General features: G+C 41.3%; 1 protein-coding gene across 2 annotated transcripts in view; it reads left to right on the top strand.

Annotated features, from left to right (window-relative positions):
- PTBP3 (polypyrimidine tract binding protein 3) overlaps positions 1–17,548 on the top strand; it is a 106,872-nt gene that overhangs the window by 37,336 nt on the left and 51,988 nt on the right. For both annotated transcript variants that reach the window (XM_034773009.1, XM_034773008.1), the window contains 3 exons: positions 6,451–6,526; positions 13,938–14,107; positions 16,027–16,173. In XM_034773009.1, the coding sequence (XP_034628900.1) occupies positions 6,502–6,526; positions 13,938–14,107; positions 16,027–16,173 (342 nt within the window). In that variant the 5' untranslated portion in view covers positions 6,451–6,501. The remainder of the gene's footprint in view (positions 1–6,450; positions 6,527–13,937; positions 14,108–16,026; positions 16,174–17,548) is intronic.

Below are 17,548 nucleotides of genomic sequence, written 5' to 3'. Positions count from 1 at the left end.
CTATTTTCTCTCCTTAAAGACTTCAGGTCTCGCCTTTAGTTTGCTATGGGTACACTTAACAGTGATTAGTGCCTTCCTCCTTCCGGTAGAAGGATGTTCTATCTTTACTCACCTAGCTTCTGTACAATTTATGAAGGGCTTGATCAGGACCTTCCCAATGATTATTAGATCTACACCTCCATGGGAGCATAACCTTGTCCTGTCGCCACTCCTGGGTGTGCTCTCCAAGATGGATAATTGGAAAAAAGCATTTAAAAAATACGCAGTAGGTTTTTAAAAGGTGGGTGGCTTCTGGTTTCCATTACTCTGGGCAGTGGAGTTTGATTGTGACCAGAGGGACCTAAGGCATTATGAGAGAGTTGCTGGGGGACTGTTAGGGTTGACATAGGTTACATTTGCACCACGTCAACCTCAGTATGTCGACCATGGTTCAGCGCTATTTGGAGAAGTAGTTTTAGTGCGTCACCTTAACAGGGTGCTCCTGTTAACCAAAGACACACTTGAGTGTGGATGCATGCACAAATAGGTAAACATAAGGTGACTTATGTTGATCTAGTTTTGTGGTATAGTCCAGGCCTCAGTGTGAAAGCGGAAGGAGCTCTAAAGATGTGGAGAGAGCAGTCCAAATGTCCAGGCATTGGCTTGTGACTCATTCTTTTGGAAAGTAACTTTCCAGAAAGTATTTCCTCAGACAGTTCAGATATTGATATCTAGTTCTATAAATGGCTGATTTGGGGGATAATAAATTGTGAGCTCTTCAGGGTAGAGCTTATGTGCAATTTCAGTTCTGAGGGATGCCTAGTATGCTTTTGAGTGCTGTAAAATTACGCTTTTCTTTCCACTAATGATCTTGAAAAGTAGTGCTTTGTCAGCATGACATTAAGAATATCTTGGCCCCTGGGTTGGCCTATGAGACAACTAAGAGTCATCTGTTCATCTTTACTGACTGAATTTTAGTATTGTCTGTGTGGTAGTATAGCTATTAAAACGTACTGCAGTCTGACTTCTGAAGTATTAAGAATAATTTAGGTTTTGCAGATGTTCTTAATGTTTTTATTTATGCAATACTTTCTTATATCAGATAATGTCTTATTCCTGACCGCATTCTGCTCCAAAAAATTAAAAATTCTGCACGCAATATTTTAAAATTCTACAAATTTTATTTGTCAAATAAATGTGGAGGCTCCAGCATGGCATTGGGGAGCACAGGCCACTGTTTGCACAGAGGTGTGAGATCACTGTACAGCTCCCCCCACTCTGGACACAGACTCAGTGGTGAGGCTGCACCCAACCCTGATACAGCGCAAGGACTGGGCCTGTCCCAGGAGCACCTCCCTTCTGTGCCAGGTGAACTAGGTGTGGGCAGGCAGCCTCAGCAAGGCCGGATCCAAGTGTGGAGGGACTTAGTGTAGAGGGATCCAGATGTGGGTTGAGAGGGTTCCGTGTGGGGCAATCTGGGTGTGGGTGACTCAATGGGGGATCCAGGTGCAGGAGGAATCTGGATGCACAGGGGCTTGTTGGGGGTTCTGGGTGCAACGATAATGGGACTCTGCAGAGGGATCCAGGTTCACCAGGCTCAGTGTGGGGGTCTGGATGTGGGGGGATAGAGCTTGGCAGGGGGGTCTAGGTGTGGGGGGCTCAGTGGGGGAATCCAGATGCTGGGTGAGTAAGGCTCAGTGGGGTGGGGATCCAGGTGCATGTGGCTCGTCGGGGTGGTCCAGGTGCAGGGGGAGTGGGGCTCATTGGGAGGGTTCTGAGTGCAGGTTGGTGAGGATTGTGGGAGGGTCTGGGAATGAGGGGTCTGGATGCAATGGGGTAGGGTGGATGTGGGAGCAGCTCCCTGTACAGGGATCCCTCCCCCTGCAGCTGAGGAGTGATGGGCAGGAAGCAGGGTGGTGGAAAGAGTTTGTAGAGCTTCCTGCAGCTGGGGGAGAAATCTGGGGGTGGGTCTGACCCGGCCTCGGATGCCGTGCAGGGGAAGAGGAAGTCCCGTCCTCCCCAGCCCAGCCAGAACACGCAGCTGAGCTCAGCGCACGGTAGGGAGCCTGGTCTCCCCCAGTCCTGCCCCACAGTGATTTACCTCTCTGCCAGCTGCCCTGGGTACCCGAAACACTGCTGGGGAGGGTTGCATGACTGCACTTGTGGCTTCCCTGTCAGAAAGTCATTTTTCTGCAGGTGACATAAATTCTCTACATGTGCAGTGGCACAGAATTCCCTCAGGAGTAATGTCTGCCTGGTTTTTGTTTTTCTTTCAAGATGTATTGCTACTCTTAAATTTTTAAGTAATTAAAGATGGCCAGTTTATGATTGTAAAGCAAGCAAATATATGTTGTAGCCCATAGAGCTATGTAGCCTGGTTGCTTGCTTTTATTATATCCTTTCTTATGTGTGTGTTTGTTTATTATAATAGATTTATAGCTTTGTATTAGCATATTTTTGGCAGTAATGCAAAAAACCTACCAGCCACATACTGTGTGATGAGCTAAAGCATGTTAGCATACATATTTGTGATCTTTAGCATACACAAGTGACCTACTGATTTGCCCTCTATAAAACTTAACAGCTACACCGCAAAGAACCTGGAAATCACCACCACGAAACCAGTTCAGGCCAGAAAAAGCAGATGTGAGAATGAGCTGATTGTCATCAATGTGTATGACTATGCCAGCCTATGGAGTAAGCACACCCTGATATTATGTGGGTGAGGAAATTGGGCATGGAAGGTTGGGAATGTGGTGCTAGGCTCTATAAGAGGGGCAACCACCATGTTTGTTTAGTTTAGTTAATTTTTTCTTGGGTCTTTCTTGGCTTTGTTTCTGGCTTTCTAGCATCTCCTAAGTTTTTCGTCTTCCAGTTGAGCATTGAGGAACCATCAGACTCTTGTTTGGCATGCCAGAGACCAGGCTGGTTCTTTGTCTCTTACCACCAGGTTCTCAAGGAAGAGAGTGATTATGTTTATCTAGGAAGTTTTATAGTAAATGATACCATATGAACCTCTAGAATAGTACGATTTCCTTTTTCATTCTGGTTGATTACTTTTTCATTTGATTACTAGTCCATTTATATCAATAAACGTCTTTAAGGCTGTATTTTGTTCTCAGCATGAGTGTCCTTGTCATACATCCCCAGGGACCTTGCAAGATTCTGTGTAGCCCGATTCTGGGACAAGAACCTTATTATCTTTTCATCAGATCAATTGGCTAGACTATAACCTTTATTATATGAACAATAATATTAATCACCTTAAAATCAGGCAACAATGTTCTGCCATGAAGTATACATTAATAACTCATTAATGCAGACATTTAGTTTTTTCATGCTAAGATTTACACTGGAACAACGTTTTATGTTAATTTCAAGATCTTGCTAGTACACATTTTCATAACCTCTTACAGAAGAGGCTGCAGATACATTCATTAGCAAAACTGTCACTACTGGTCTCTCTCCTGAGTGGCTGGCCTGAATCTATTTCTAAAGAACAGCCCATTTTTCTATTGGTATAAAATGCATTTGAGTTAGGAGACTGCCTTTTCTAGCATGTGCTATGGCAGCAATCGAGATCAGCTGGGATGAATAAGATGATATTCTGGCCTACACTTAACTATCAGAGGGTTTGTGGCAGAGCACTTTTGATGAAGGGTCCTTGTCTCTTGAACACATATCCCCTAATGTTCCAGGCCTTAGTTCAGCGAGGCAATAAAGGATATACGTAATATTAATCATGTTTAAAAGTTCATCGTAATTCAGAGACCGTGTTCTCCGTAAGATTCTGGAAGCTTTGCAGAACAGAAACTGATTCTGAAAATGTGAAGAAGCATGTGTTTAAGTCCCATTGACTTGAATGGAACTTAAATGTGTGCTTAAAGTGAAATAGGTAATAAACATTTGTTAGAGGAAGAAGTTTTTTATAATGTGAAACTTTTGAGAAATTACCTTTTTTTTCAAAAATGACATTGCAAAATCATTTCAATTTATATACTGAAAAAATTATCTTTAAGGGGCTATTGTATTTAACATATTTATAAAATTTATACATATATTGGGGGGGTAGATACTGGGGAAGGTGAAGATCTTTTAAGATAAATGGCAATATTGGCACAAGAAAAAATGTATATAAACTGGCAACCAACAAATTCAGGCTGGAAATTAAAAGGGTTCTGACCATCAGGGGTGAATTTCTGGAACAGCCTCCCAATAGGAGATAGTTAATAACTTAATTAGTTTTAATAACTGGACAAATTTATGAATGTGATTGTATGATAGGTTTGTTTGTGAGGGTAAGGGGCAGGGTTCATCAGCCTTGGGGCTCCCTTCGTATTTGTCCTGTATCCTTAAAAGCTCATACTTTAGGATTTCAGCCAGCCATGTGTACGGGCCAGGAAGGGAGTCTCCCTCTCGCCCCCAAGTGTATTCTGTTTTGTTTTTATTTTATTAAATCATCTTCTGAAGCACTAGGGATGGCCATAGCTGAAGATAGGACTTTGGACGGAGAGGGTTGGGGCTCTGGGTAGCACCAAACATTCTCTTTCCCAAATGCTTGGCTGGTTGGTTTTAGCTCATATACTCAAGGTCTAATTGATCACCATATGTAGAGTTGGGAAGAAATTTTCTTCAGATCAGATTGGCAGTGAACTGGGAGGGGGTGATATTTACTTTTTTTTTTTTTTGCCAGTATGGGTGCAGGCCACTTGCCAATATTATCTGGGTATGTCTTATGTAATTGTTTCCCTGCCATTGCAGAAGCCTTGGGCAATGGTGCCCCATTGGTACCTCCTATTCTCTGCATGTGAAACATAATAGTTTAGTCTCCTGTGAACTGTAATACTTTGGTCTATTTTCAGTTGTTGGGTTTAGTATGCAGATGCTCAGAAAGTGTTGGTGACCGGTGACATACAGGAGGTCAGACAAGATGATTTGATGTCTATTTGGCCTTAAACTCTGATTTAGAAGCATCCTTTTTAAAAAGCGTCTTGACTGGCTTTGGATTTAAATTTTCAACTAAAACATTCCTTTGTCTATATTCTTCCTATAACTGAATTCTCTCCCTGCTAAGGTGCCACCTCAGTGTTATGTGGATTATCTCCTTCTAGCGCTGACACCCCCCACCACTTCTGTTGCTCGTTCTCACCCTGCCACCTGTCCCTCTGTGATTCAAGGTGCTCACTTTGTGGCTTTGTCCTTCAGCCAGGTCACTGTGCTTTCCCCCTTCCAGGAGTTATCAAAGTCTCTCTATCCAAAATGGCCATTTTCTCCCTCTCTGCCCTGACTATGCCACTTCCCCATGGCTGGTTGGGAAACCTAAGCCTGCCCTCTGCTCTGGATTCCAGCTTGGGTACCTAATCCGCAGTCAAGGTCTGTGAGGTCCCACTTTGCTGCCCTTTCTCTGAGACTTTTCCTACTCCACCTTTTGCTACTCCACCTCCATCTTAGGCTTTCATTCTTTAAACCCTTCTTTCAGGGCCTGCAGTCCCTGGGGTTCTACTCACACCTGAGTTGCCTTCCTGCCCTCTCTAAAAACCAGTGTGACTACAGGCTCCCTCCCTACAGTCCTTTTCTGCTGCCAACCTCCTGGCTTTATACTAGCCCTGCCTGTTCCTTCTCAGCTGGGTTCCTTCATCAATCTGTTGTTACTTGGGCTACCTAATTCTCATCAGCTATGACTTGTCCGCTTAATTGGCCCCATCTCGGCCTCATTAACCTTTCCAGACTAGTGTGGGCTGAACACCCCACCACACTTCCCTCCAAAAAAGTTTAAAAAAAAAAAAAAATAAAAACACTTTTGCAGGTCTTGGTCACAAAATGGACTAAACCCACATATGTCATCCGCTAATATTAAGTTTGAGTCAACTTTTTAAAGTGACTATTGGAAATACAGAAACATTCTTCATAATGAACTTTTTCACATACTATATTGCTGTTGTAATGTACAACAGACATGATGCCTTGAATGACTAGTGACATGTTTACAACTAAATATTGTATCTTGTCAAAATTGTTCATTTTTGTGTTGCTTAAATTAATATTTAGTTGAGTCCTTGGATATCTCTTGGTAGACTTTTTATGGTAGGTCTGATCAAATAAATCTGCATATGGTTAATGCTGCTTATCTTGATATATTAAATATAAACTGTATTATAGTAGAATAAGCAGTAGATTAGTCCAGTCTTCAGTTTAATATAGCTAAGCTCATTTTCAGAAAACATTAGCACCTTGAAATATAATGGCCAGCTAGAGTGATGTGGCTGGCGACAACATTTGCATTTGTTCTCTTCGTTGTTGAAATGCACGTTCTTCAATATATCACAAAAATATGTGGTGGGCAGCTTTTAAAAACAATTGTGAAATGTAAAACTAGGAAAGTCAGTGATTAAAGTCATTCATTAATTATATTAAAAGGTTCACTGTTGCCCAGAAGTGCTTTTGCTGATAATCTTGCATTTTATCTTTCAGCGTGGATCTGACGAGCTTCTTTCTTCTGGTATCACTAACGGGCCTTTTACCATGAGCAATTCTACTCCAGCTACAGGTATATTTAAGAAAATAATTGTAAAGTTTACCATAGTTTTACAGCTTATCAATGTTAGCACAGTTTCAGGAAATCTGATTTTCTTTATTTCCTTCATACTCTCGTGTAACCTTTTTATGAGCAGCCCCCCCAGAGTCTTAGACTCTTGCAGAGAGCAAATTCAGGCCCTTGGGGAGCAAAAGTGCCTAGATTTACTCTGTAGTGAACCCTTCTCGCAGTTTAATGAGTGGTGTTGGATTCTAGAACTAATCTACATACCCCCTCCCCCCAATTAGAACCTGAGGAACCCATTCTGATTGGTGGACATATTCCCTGCTTCCTTGAAACCTGAACAAAGATTTACTACAGAGCAGTGGGACCTACAAATAATCAAAAAGAGATATAGAACTAAATTTAAACTTAAAACACCAGAAATTGTTTTGTTCAGCACTGGTGAAGTCACTCAGTTTCATTGATCTAATGGACCAAGGATTACCTCCTCTGAGGAGGCATGATCAAACCAGTAATCTCTGTAGAAATTCTCAGGTACCCATTCTTTGCTTTCCTCCCATTCCATTGTTAAGAGTGATTCAGAAGATTGAGAGATGAAATCCAGAACAATTCTGATGACGCAATGCTAGCCGAAGAGGCCTGGTTCTTTGAGACCACCTGCTTCACTGAGCATTCATCTCTTCAGCTTTCGCTTCAAAAATGTGGTTGTATGGGTTGTTAGTTTAGTTAATGTTTTTATATACATGTATAGTATGTAGTGTAATTATATAGTTTATAAAGTTAATAGTTCATGAAGTTTTACTTAAGTCTGTTTCCTTTATTAGAAAAGACTTTTTTTTTTCCTTTGAGTCTTTCCTCAGTACCAAGGAATGAGATCCAATGGTGGCGGGCAGGTCTCCGGACTTTAAAATCTGCCCTTTTCTAGGAGAGAGCTATGCCTACCAATGTTGCACATACAAAATGTTTATTTTGTTTAGGGAAGTCTTGTATACCTACTAAGTGCCATTTATGATTCTTTTTGTAAGCACAGTGCGCGCACACAGGGCTTGTGATGTCCCTTTGAAGTAATATTTGATGTAAAAGACAATGCATATGCCTCTGAATCTGAGAATCCCTCTCAGAAGCAGTCTATTCTTGCTTATAGATTCTAGGACTGGAAGGGATCTTGAGAGGTCAAGTCCAGTCTCCTGCCCTCATGGCAGGACCAAATACTGTCTAGACCATCCCGGATAGACATTTATCTAACCTACTCTTAAATATCTCCAGAGATGGAGATTCCGCAACCTCCCTAGGCAGTTTATTCCAGTGTTTAACCACCCTGACAGTTAGGAACTTTTTCCTAATGTCCAACCTTCAAAATTAGTTCCATCGAGTGCTCCAGCTGTTAGATACATAACTCTGGGGCTCTAAGAGATTGTATGACTCTGTGATCTCATGCTTCTATCAAGCACTCTGAGCTTTCCATCAGTCTTCCTTAGTTCAGTCAGTCTGGCTCCTGCTGCCCGAGGCAGGACGGAGCAAAGATCTGCAGATGGGGCTTAGCACTGGTACCATTGCTGATAATGACTGAGAAGGCTAAAAGTGCTGACTTGTCTAAGCAGGCTCCTTTGAAATCACATTGGTACCATGAGTCTTAATAGACTCCAGAATCACATTCTTCACCTGCAGTGCTGCATCCTCTATCTTTGGTAACCAACATCGATTCATCTGCACAATTAGCATGAGTGCCATGTACCACAGATTCATTAGTACTGCACCATGATAAGACCTCTAAGACTTTGGCTACACCTTTTAGTTAATATACCAATACCAATTGTTTGATTCCATTTGACATTCAGTCTTAAAAATGTTCAAGAGATCAAATAACCAAACTTAACCTAATATATTGTCTAAAGACAAATCAGTACAATATGAAAAGGAGACATACATAACTATCCTCAGTGAAGTGAATTATTGCAGCATGTTCACCTTTCACAGAAGGTATGCTTCAACGGTATGCATTTCACCTAATAGTATTTATAGTATGATTTTTACAAGTTACAAAACTGCTTAACCCACTAGTTTGTACCAGTTTTGTCCTGGTTTTGTCCTGTTCTTTCCCATATCTTGTTCTGAGTACTACATTTGAAGTGCTGATGAGCCATGAAAGTACTCCGTAACTGTACTCAGTACAATGTTTTCATGAGTCTTTGCTTTGACAAGTTTCCTATTTTCTAATGCCAAAGCTGACTTCATCTTTGCAAAGTGTTGTGGGACGCTTGACATGGATAAACAGAACTGTGGGATAGGTATAATACATTCAGTTAACATAACTTCCCAACACTTATTATGTACATAATGTCTATTGATGTGGTGTATATTCAACCTAACATATATTGGATAACAGGCACCATTGGTCATAATACACTTGACAAAGATACCATCTTTTTAATCCAGTGAGGCTGCTTTTACATTTCCTGCAGACCTGATTATCACTTCAGAACAAGTCTCTCTTTTTCTGGATGTCGCTTCCTTTGTAGGGTGAACTGATTTCTATCAGCAAGCAGGAAACCTTGATTTAAATAATCATTTTAATCTTGGTTTTCATATATAGTTTTTAGTTATTTTCCTAAAAATATTATTTATTCTTATTGGTTAGTAACTATTAAAAGAATTTGATATGCAGCTCTATGTAGCATTTACATTTAATTTGGTGGTGGTTCTGGTGGGAGGATATACTATGTAATAGCTTAAATAAATGTGTGTGGATATAGTGTAACATACCCTTGGCTTAGATGCTTAATTTTTACTTTTTATTACATTAGAAAATAGTGAATGACACATTTCTTATTTACCTAGATTACTTTTTTACTTGTCATGTATCAAGCTGCATTTAGATGGAAATTGGAAATCAATTAAAAATGCACAAACCAGCATTTTTAAAATGTGAATTAGTTAAATAAAACTACCTTAAATGTTCTGGATTCATGAAGGAAAAAAACTTTATCAAAACATCCTTTGTTCAACGAGTCTTAAATACAAAACAAGTATTTTTTGTAGTTAGTGAACTGAACTGATTGTTTCTGGTCACTGTCCTTCAAGATGTTAGAACTAGTAATTCTTCTTTGAGTGCTTGCGCATGTCCATTCAACTTAGGTGTGTGTGCTCACCACATGCACCCGTGCCAGAAGTTTTTCCCTCAGCAGTATCTGTAGGGGACTGGCTCCAGCACCCCCTGGAATGGCATGCACATGCTGCAGTATATAGAGCGCCGATGGTTTTTCCCCCCTTCCTCCCCTCCCCCTCCCCAGTTCCTTTTTGCCGCGATGCTGGAACTGTTGCTGCTTCAGCTAGTGCTGTTGCTGCTCATTCATACAAACTAGTTATCTCTTGTATTATAGTGTGTATAGTTTTCTGTTAGTGTTTATAAATCCCTTAGCTATAGTTAGACACTTCGTAGGTCCCGAATGGGACTTTGCCTCAGGACAGGGCATGCTCCAGTCCCCAGGCTTTATGCCCTGTGATCACTGCAAGAGGCTCATCATGCCCATTAGTGATCCACACAGCAGTTGTCTGCATTGCTTGGATGAAAGGCACATTCATGAAAAATGCAAAATTTGCAAGTCCTTCAAGCCAAGGACTAAGAAGAAGCATGATATTCATTTCAGAGCACTCCTTATGGAGTCGGCCCTCACCCTGTCACTGGAGCAACGCTCCGATCCGGCACTGAGCACCATGACCTTGGTACGCAGTGCCCCACTGGGACCGTCCACTAACCGGCACCGATCCCCATCCGTGGCTCCGACCAAGAAGCCCAAGAAGATGGTGCAAGGTCGGTTTCCACCCTCCTGCAAGGGAAAGGATAAGACTGGGTGTGAGCGAAGTCCCACGCCAGGCAACTTCACCCATGTCGGGATTTCGGGCCCAAGCTCCTGTGGCGTGACAAAGCCCAACCTGCTCCCTGCTGGCTACCCTGGATAGCGGCAGAGGCTTCCGTTCGCGCCGTGTGCTGTCCATGCCGGAGGCCCTGCAGGTGATGCAGGAGATGATGTCCCTTCCAGTGCTGTCCACACCAGAAGGGATACTACCCCTCCCTGTCCCTTCTCATGGGAGTTTCCTCGCACAGGAGGTAGAGGGCTTACTGCAGCTAGGTGCGGTGGAGCTCGTTTCTCCAGAGTATGGGAACAAGGGGTTCTATTCCAACTACTTTTTAATCCCAAGGGCGGTCTGCAACCTATCCTGCACCTGCGAGACTTGAACCGTTTCCGCCTTTGTGGTACCATGTGCACTTCTGATATGGGACACAGTCCTGACCCCCTTGGTCTCTGTGGAACCGTCAACATCTTTCCTCTGCTTCTTATTCAGCTGCATCGAGATATAGACTATAGTTGCCTCCTCTTAAAGAATTTTCTAGGGATGCTCAGCCATCCCATTCAGAGCAGCTTGAGTGGTGAGTAAGAGTGAGAAAGATGGCCTTGTGGAAGAATTTGTGGACTTAACGTATTCAACTGATGTTGACAATGATATGGACAGTGGAAGCTGTGACTCCATTTTAATCTACAATCAACTATTTCAGGGCCTTCCAGGACCACCTTAGAAGAGTGGTGGACACTTTAGATTCCCCAAGAGGTCTAAAGAGCTCTGGAGAAGTCTAATAAATGACAGTTCAGACACCTATATCCCAGGCTTATTTAGCCATGCCTGTTGTGGTCCTGTAGCAGACCACTGCATGTGTCTCAAACATCTATATTGGCAAATTGCAGGTACTGAGTAACCCCCCCCCCCAACCCCAAGAGGTTGAGTACTTTTTTTACCCACCTGGTATTTGGATCTTTTGGTTGTGACTGCAACTCATGAAGTCTAAGATGCCTGGACTCCCTAAATCTACACCCATACATAAGGAGCCGAAGAAGATAGATCTTCTATGTTAGTTTGCAGGTTCATATTGCCATCTATCAATCCTTGTTGGCTTGCAATGGGACAAGCTTCTACAGAGACCAAAAATGAATTTAAGATATTGGCTACAGACCACCAGTTGGTGGTGGACCCCATTCTGAGGATCTGTACACCAAAGTGCAGAGAACAGCATTCTCTGAAGAACTTCTACCTGTAAGTTCAGATTGTATTTGGTTGATAAACTTACCTGTCCTAAAGAAGCCAAAGATGTAATCTTGCATATGTCATGTAACTATAAGCTGCCCAATGGACTGAGGCAAACTCTGTTACGTTTTTGGATGGCCATGAGTCATACATTTCCACTATTTAGAGCCATTCCCTGCCTGGGACTTGATTGCTGTACTCCTATCTTTAATGGACCCTCTGTTTGTACCCATGATATGTTCACTATATCACCCCTTTGTTAAAATAGCATTTTTGGTAGCTATTACCTTGGCTCACAGGGTTAGTGAAATTCAGACTTCGGTGGCAAACCTTCTGTACTATGTTTTTCATAAAGACAGGGTTGCATTCAAGCCACATCCAAATGGTTACCAAAAATGGTTTTGTGTTTTCATATGAATCAATTTATATACTTCCTGTTTTCCACCCCCTAAAGCTTTTAAATCTCCTGTGGAGGCTAAACTCCACACTCTAGACTTTCTTAAGGCTATGTCCTTTTATCTTGCTAGAGCAAAGCCATTTAACCTATCATCCAAACTTTGTGGCTTTGGATAAGTCTAAAGAGCAGGCTGTTTCCTCAGACTCTAAATGAGTTAAACTACATTAAGATTTCCTGCTCATTAAATAACTGTCTTTCCCCCTCAAGTTAGGGTATGCTCTACTAGGAGCTTGCTTTTTGGAGAAATCCCTATTTCTGAGTTCTGTAGTATGGCCACTTGAAGTTCAGTTCTTGTATTTACCACTCACTGCTCCATTGTGTCAGTTTCTAGATCAGAATCCCAGTTTGGAAGGGCTGTCCTACAGTAGTTATTTAGATAGGATTCTTATCACCCACCTACTTGAGAGGTAATTGCTAGTTATACACATACAATGGGATCCCTCTGGATGACTCCTTAGTCTACTTACTTTACAGTAACAAGTTTTTCAAGATGCCTTTGTTCCTGTGGATCCCATGACTCTCCTTCCTTATTCATTGATATGGAGTTCTTCCCTGTATTTCTGTATTGGTAAAAAAAACTGAATGGTGTCTGCTTCACCCTTAATACCCTTGATGGAGAGGAGGGCGCAGAGCTGTGCAAGGTGCATACACAGCTCCAACAGATACTGGTGGCTAAAATATTTCAGGCTTGTGCATACCTACAGTGGGATCCTTGTGGACAAAACATCTTGAACTGCAGTTACCGTAACCTGAATTAAAATTAAATATTTTTGGAGTCCATTGTATTAAATACTAAGGTTATGTATTACTGTGGGCTGTGATTGTATGTAACCTCTCTAGTGGGGTAATATATGATGTGAACCCTGGGAAATGTTATCAACTTCAGAGGGACTGTATTGAGCAGTGTGCCAAACAAGAATGAACTTTTGGGAGAACCTGTGTCAAGTGATTTGCCTGGAGAATCTCTGCTCAACAGAGGGGACAGCTGGGAACCAAAAGCCTAAAAGTAGGTGCCCTTGGTAGACCATGGAAAGGAATATAGGTACAGTTGCCCTCAACTGTGACAGTGATAATATGGGGGGGAAAGTTTTGTACTTACAGCTTCTTCCTTCAGATTACAATGTGGTAGAGTCTGGTTCCTTGTTATGCAATGGGATATAATTAAAAGCACAAAAAATGTACTTTTGCCAGCTATTCACAACAGACATCCTGAGGTTTCTGATAAGAGCTTTCTAACCTATGTGTCACTTAGATGGAAACTGCCAACTTACAAATCACTCTTCTGAAATTTTATCTACTTGTAACACAAGATTAGAGAATAAAATGTTTCTTATTTATAGGTGCATTTGACCACACTTTCTGTATAGTCAGTTTCCTGTTTTTTAACCAAGAATATGGGTGAGAATTTTTTACGTTTGTTTATATTCGGACCCACAGTTTAACTAGTTGCTTTAGTCACACTAGACCCTCCCTACCGTAATGATTTTATAATCAAGGAATATAAGCAACAGAAAAAGGGTGATGGAGAAGAATAGAACACAGAGTAAATTTTTATTTATCAGCTATCTCCAACTGCCTTTCAATGTATGATTAGTTGATTAACTTCTTGTACATGATATGGTACACATGGACCTTGAAGACGGACTTGGAGGAGAGGGTCATGACCTGGTGGCTCTAAAACCACACAAGTTTGCAGAGGAAATCGTGAGCAGATGTTGTATTTTTAACTACTTTTGATGTTTTTAATTGAGTAGATTGAGTCTCTTTTAGTATTGATAACTACTGATGGTGATCACCTTTAATACTAGTAAAGGAAACAAACCATCTGACTACTTTTTCAGAATTATGCATTTTGTAGTAATTGTTCTTTCTCTAATATTCTAGCTAATGGGAATGACAACAAGAAATTTAAAGGAGACAGATCTCCCTGCTCCCCTTCTCGTGTCCTTCATCTTCGTAAAATTCCAAATGATGTCACTGAAGCAGAGGTCATTTCATTAGGTCTCCCTTTTGGCAAAGTAACCAATCTCTTGATGTTGAAAGGAAAAAGCCAGGTATGTAGTTATTTGCATGAGTAAAATACAGGAGAACACTACTTATATACAAGTTTACCTCTTAGATATTGCAATTTGGCTGAAATATTGTAGGGCCAATTATTATTTTATAGATTATTCAAGACTTTAGCACATCAGTTGTAAAACATTTTTAAATGATGCAGTGGTATTGATCATCAAATCTGTGTAAATGCCTAACATAATATGCCATTCTTTGTATTATTGGAAGAGATGAAATAGGATTATTCTATTACTTAATGTTCAGCATGCTGAGTAATGCTTTTTGTCTGTCTTGTACAAGAGTACTCATGCTGACAGCTGTTCTCAGACATCTGCTGAGGATAGAGAACTAAGGTTTTTCTTTAAATAAAAAGTAGGTAACTAAACTGTTTTCTGCTTAACTAAGTAAACATAAGCTTTACCCTGAATAAACAGTGAAATCTTTTTTTTTTTTTTTTTTTAAATAAAGCCCAGTGTTTTAGGCATTTGTTTTGGTGTTGTCATTTGACACTAACCAGCTTCCAGTTTCTGCACCATTGTACTGCTTAACTGAGTAGATATATTCTCATGTTTGGATGATTGGGTAGTTGGGGACAGCACTGGGTTCCAGGCACTAGCATAGCTAGCGGGGTGTAGGGGAAGCAGCTGCTTCCCCTCAGCAAATTTGCCAAAAGCGGCGCCTTTGGCCGGGGGGGTTGGGGGGGGAGGGTGTGTGTGTGCAGGCTGGCCGCCTGCAGCGCAGCTGGCATCCATGGGGGGCTGACGGGCGCGCGCAGCCGGGGGGGGGGAGGGGGCGGGGCATGCGGCCCAAAGCCACGGCTGGAGGAGCGGGGATGGGGGCACACACGCCATAGCACATCCGGCAGCCATGGGGGCGCGGCCGGCGGTCGGCAGCCACGGGGGACGGCAGGCGTGGCCGGAGGAGCGAGCAGGGGGGCCGCGGGAGTGGCACGGCAGGGCCGGAGGAGCCATGTCGGGGGGAAGGGGCGGTGTGGCCGGAGGAGCCAGCCAAGGAGGGGGGAGGCGGAGTGGCCGGAGGAGGAGCAAGCTAAGGGGGGCGTGGCCAGAGGAGGAGCCAAGGGAGGGAGCCTTTTTTATGTTTGCTCCCCCTCCTCTTAGGAGCTGGCTATGCCACTGGTTCCAGGAACGTATCTAACTCATTACCAGGGTGCTGTAGTCACTAAAGTTCAATATAACTATCCCTGCCACATGTTTGTGCTTGCAAGACAGTGTATTACTCTCTTGGTTGATGTAATGCATTCATTTTATGTCACAACCACCATGATGTGGAGCCTACAGATTTACTAAGTGTGTAAAGTAAGACTGTTTTTTCAACATACTTGATTTTACAAAGTTTAATATTATATACAAAATAACACATTCTTGCAAAATAGTGATACAAAAATGTACGCGTCCTTGTGCCTTTGGGCAGTCTACAGGTCCTAATGAAGTTCTGTGGTAGGTATGATGACATTAGCATAGTGAACATTGAGCATTATGGTTTTAAAAAAAAAAAAAAAAAAAAACCCAAACCCTAAATGTGAAATGGGAGGCAATTCTGAATTTGGGACCTAAAAAGTGATACAAGAAATTTTGCGTCTTCCATTGGGTGTTGAGAGCATTCCATACATCATATGTTTAGTGCTTCTATGGAAACCTGATCTGGTTGTGGGCTCTTTTACTGTAATACACATTTTAAAAGGATTTGAGGTTAACTCTAAAGTAATTGCAAGTCTCAAAAGTATTTTGAAAAACATAAATCATAAATAGTATTTTGTTTTTAAATACTGAGCAAATCACATCTGTACTTTTAGTTCATGAGTTTTTCAGATAAGGTGGATTTGGTGGATAAATGATTTCTTCAGTCTGTTATGCAAACAGAAAAACATTGAAAATTGCAATATTTCTGTTGATTTTAGGCTTTCTTGGAAATGGCTTCCGAAGAAGCTGCTGTTACTATGGTGAACTACTACACTCCTGTTACACCTCACCTCCGCAGTCAGCCTGTTTATATTCAGTATTCCAATCACAGAGAACTGAAGACTGACAATCTGCCTAATCAGGCTGTAAGTATAATACTTCCATTTTAAAAAATGAATACAGTTGTACATTAGTGAACATTAAATTAATGAACTGCTTTCTGTCAGTGTAAAATGAGTAGTCAGCTTTGACAGGATATTACTCCATCCAATCATAAATTAGAGTGTAAGCTCTCTTAGGCAGGGACTTGTCATCTTCCATGTCTGTAAATTGCTATTGCACATTAAAAGCTCTTTATATACAAAAAGGCAATTACAGGCCAGCGAGCTTAACTTCAGGACCAGGCAAACTGGGTGAAACTGTAGTAAAGAACAAAATTTTCAAACACATAGATAAAATATATTTGAAGAGTCAACACAGCTTTTGTAAACGGAAATCATGCCTCACAAATTATTACAATTCTATGACTGAGTCAACAAGTATGTGGGCAAGATACTCCTGGGGAGATTCTGTGCCAAACAATTAAATTCTGCACCAAAAAAATTTAAAATTCTGCAAATGTTGTGTGTCAAAATAATGCAATATAATCACACCAGTTTCAATTGTTTTGGTAAGTTATTGAAACTACAAAACTGAAAAAAGTCACTAACTATTCAGCATTTCCTAAACACATGAAAGTTAAATTACAAATACTTGGTAACTAATACCCTGCATTCCAGTTACAATCCTTGATTTTCATTTAAATTACATTACAGTACACCGAACAGCAAAAAAGAAGTCATACCGTTTTGCTAATCATTGTCCTAGACCTGGCTGGGTACTTTGAGAAGTGCTTGGTTCTGATTGTCCTTACATTTTATTGACTGCTTGGTAATTGTTTTATTTGCCCACAAAGACATTTTTTTTAATGGATAAGTAAAAATCTAACCCCATTGTGCCACTTTAGCACAGAAAAAAAGCGAGAAAGCACATAGCTCTTATTAGCTGATTCCCTTACTGTCATTTATAAGGCTTTACATCACTCCAGCAATGTAGGGGCCTTAAAACTTTACAGATTTAATGTTCCTGGGGGAATTGACTGAGAATGGGAACAGTTAGCTAGCAATAGGATCATTAACAATGTTAATATGCAGACAAGCTGCTACATTTCTGTCTCCGAAGAATGAGATCAATTAACCAGCAACATTTTGTTAATGTGGGTTTTTTTTGTTTTTTAACAAAAGCTGTTGTCTTTAACTTAAAAACAAAGAACTTTCAGTAACCTGATACTAATTTAGTTACCGTATATACTCTGTTCCAGAGTAGCAGCCGTGTTAGTCTGTATCCGCAAAAAGAACAGGAGTACTTGTGGCACCTTAGAGACTAACAAATTTATTAGAGCATAAGCTTTCGTGGACTACAGCCCACTTCTTCGGATGCATATAGAATGGAACATATATTGAGGAGATATATATACACACA

Source organism: Trachemys scripta, chromosome 6 (assembly GCF_013100865.1).
Source record: "Trachemys scripta elegans isolate TJP31775 chromosome 6, CAS_Tse_1.0, whole genome shotgun sequence".
In the NCBI taxonomy this organism is placed as follows: Eukaryota; Metazoa; Chordata; order Testudines; family Emydidae; genus Trachemys; species Trachemys scripta.
This window is presented reverse-complemented; position numbering and strand designations above follow the sequence as displayed.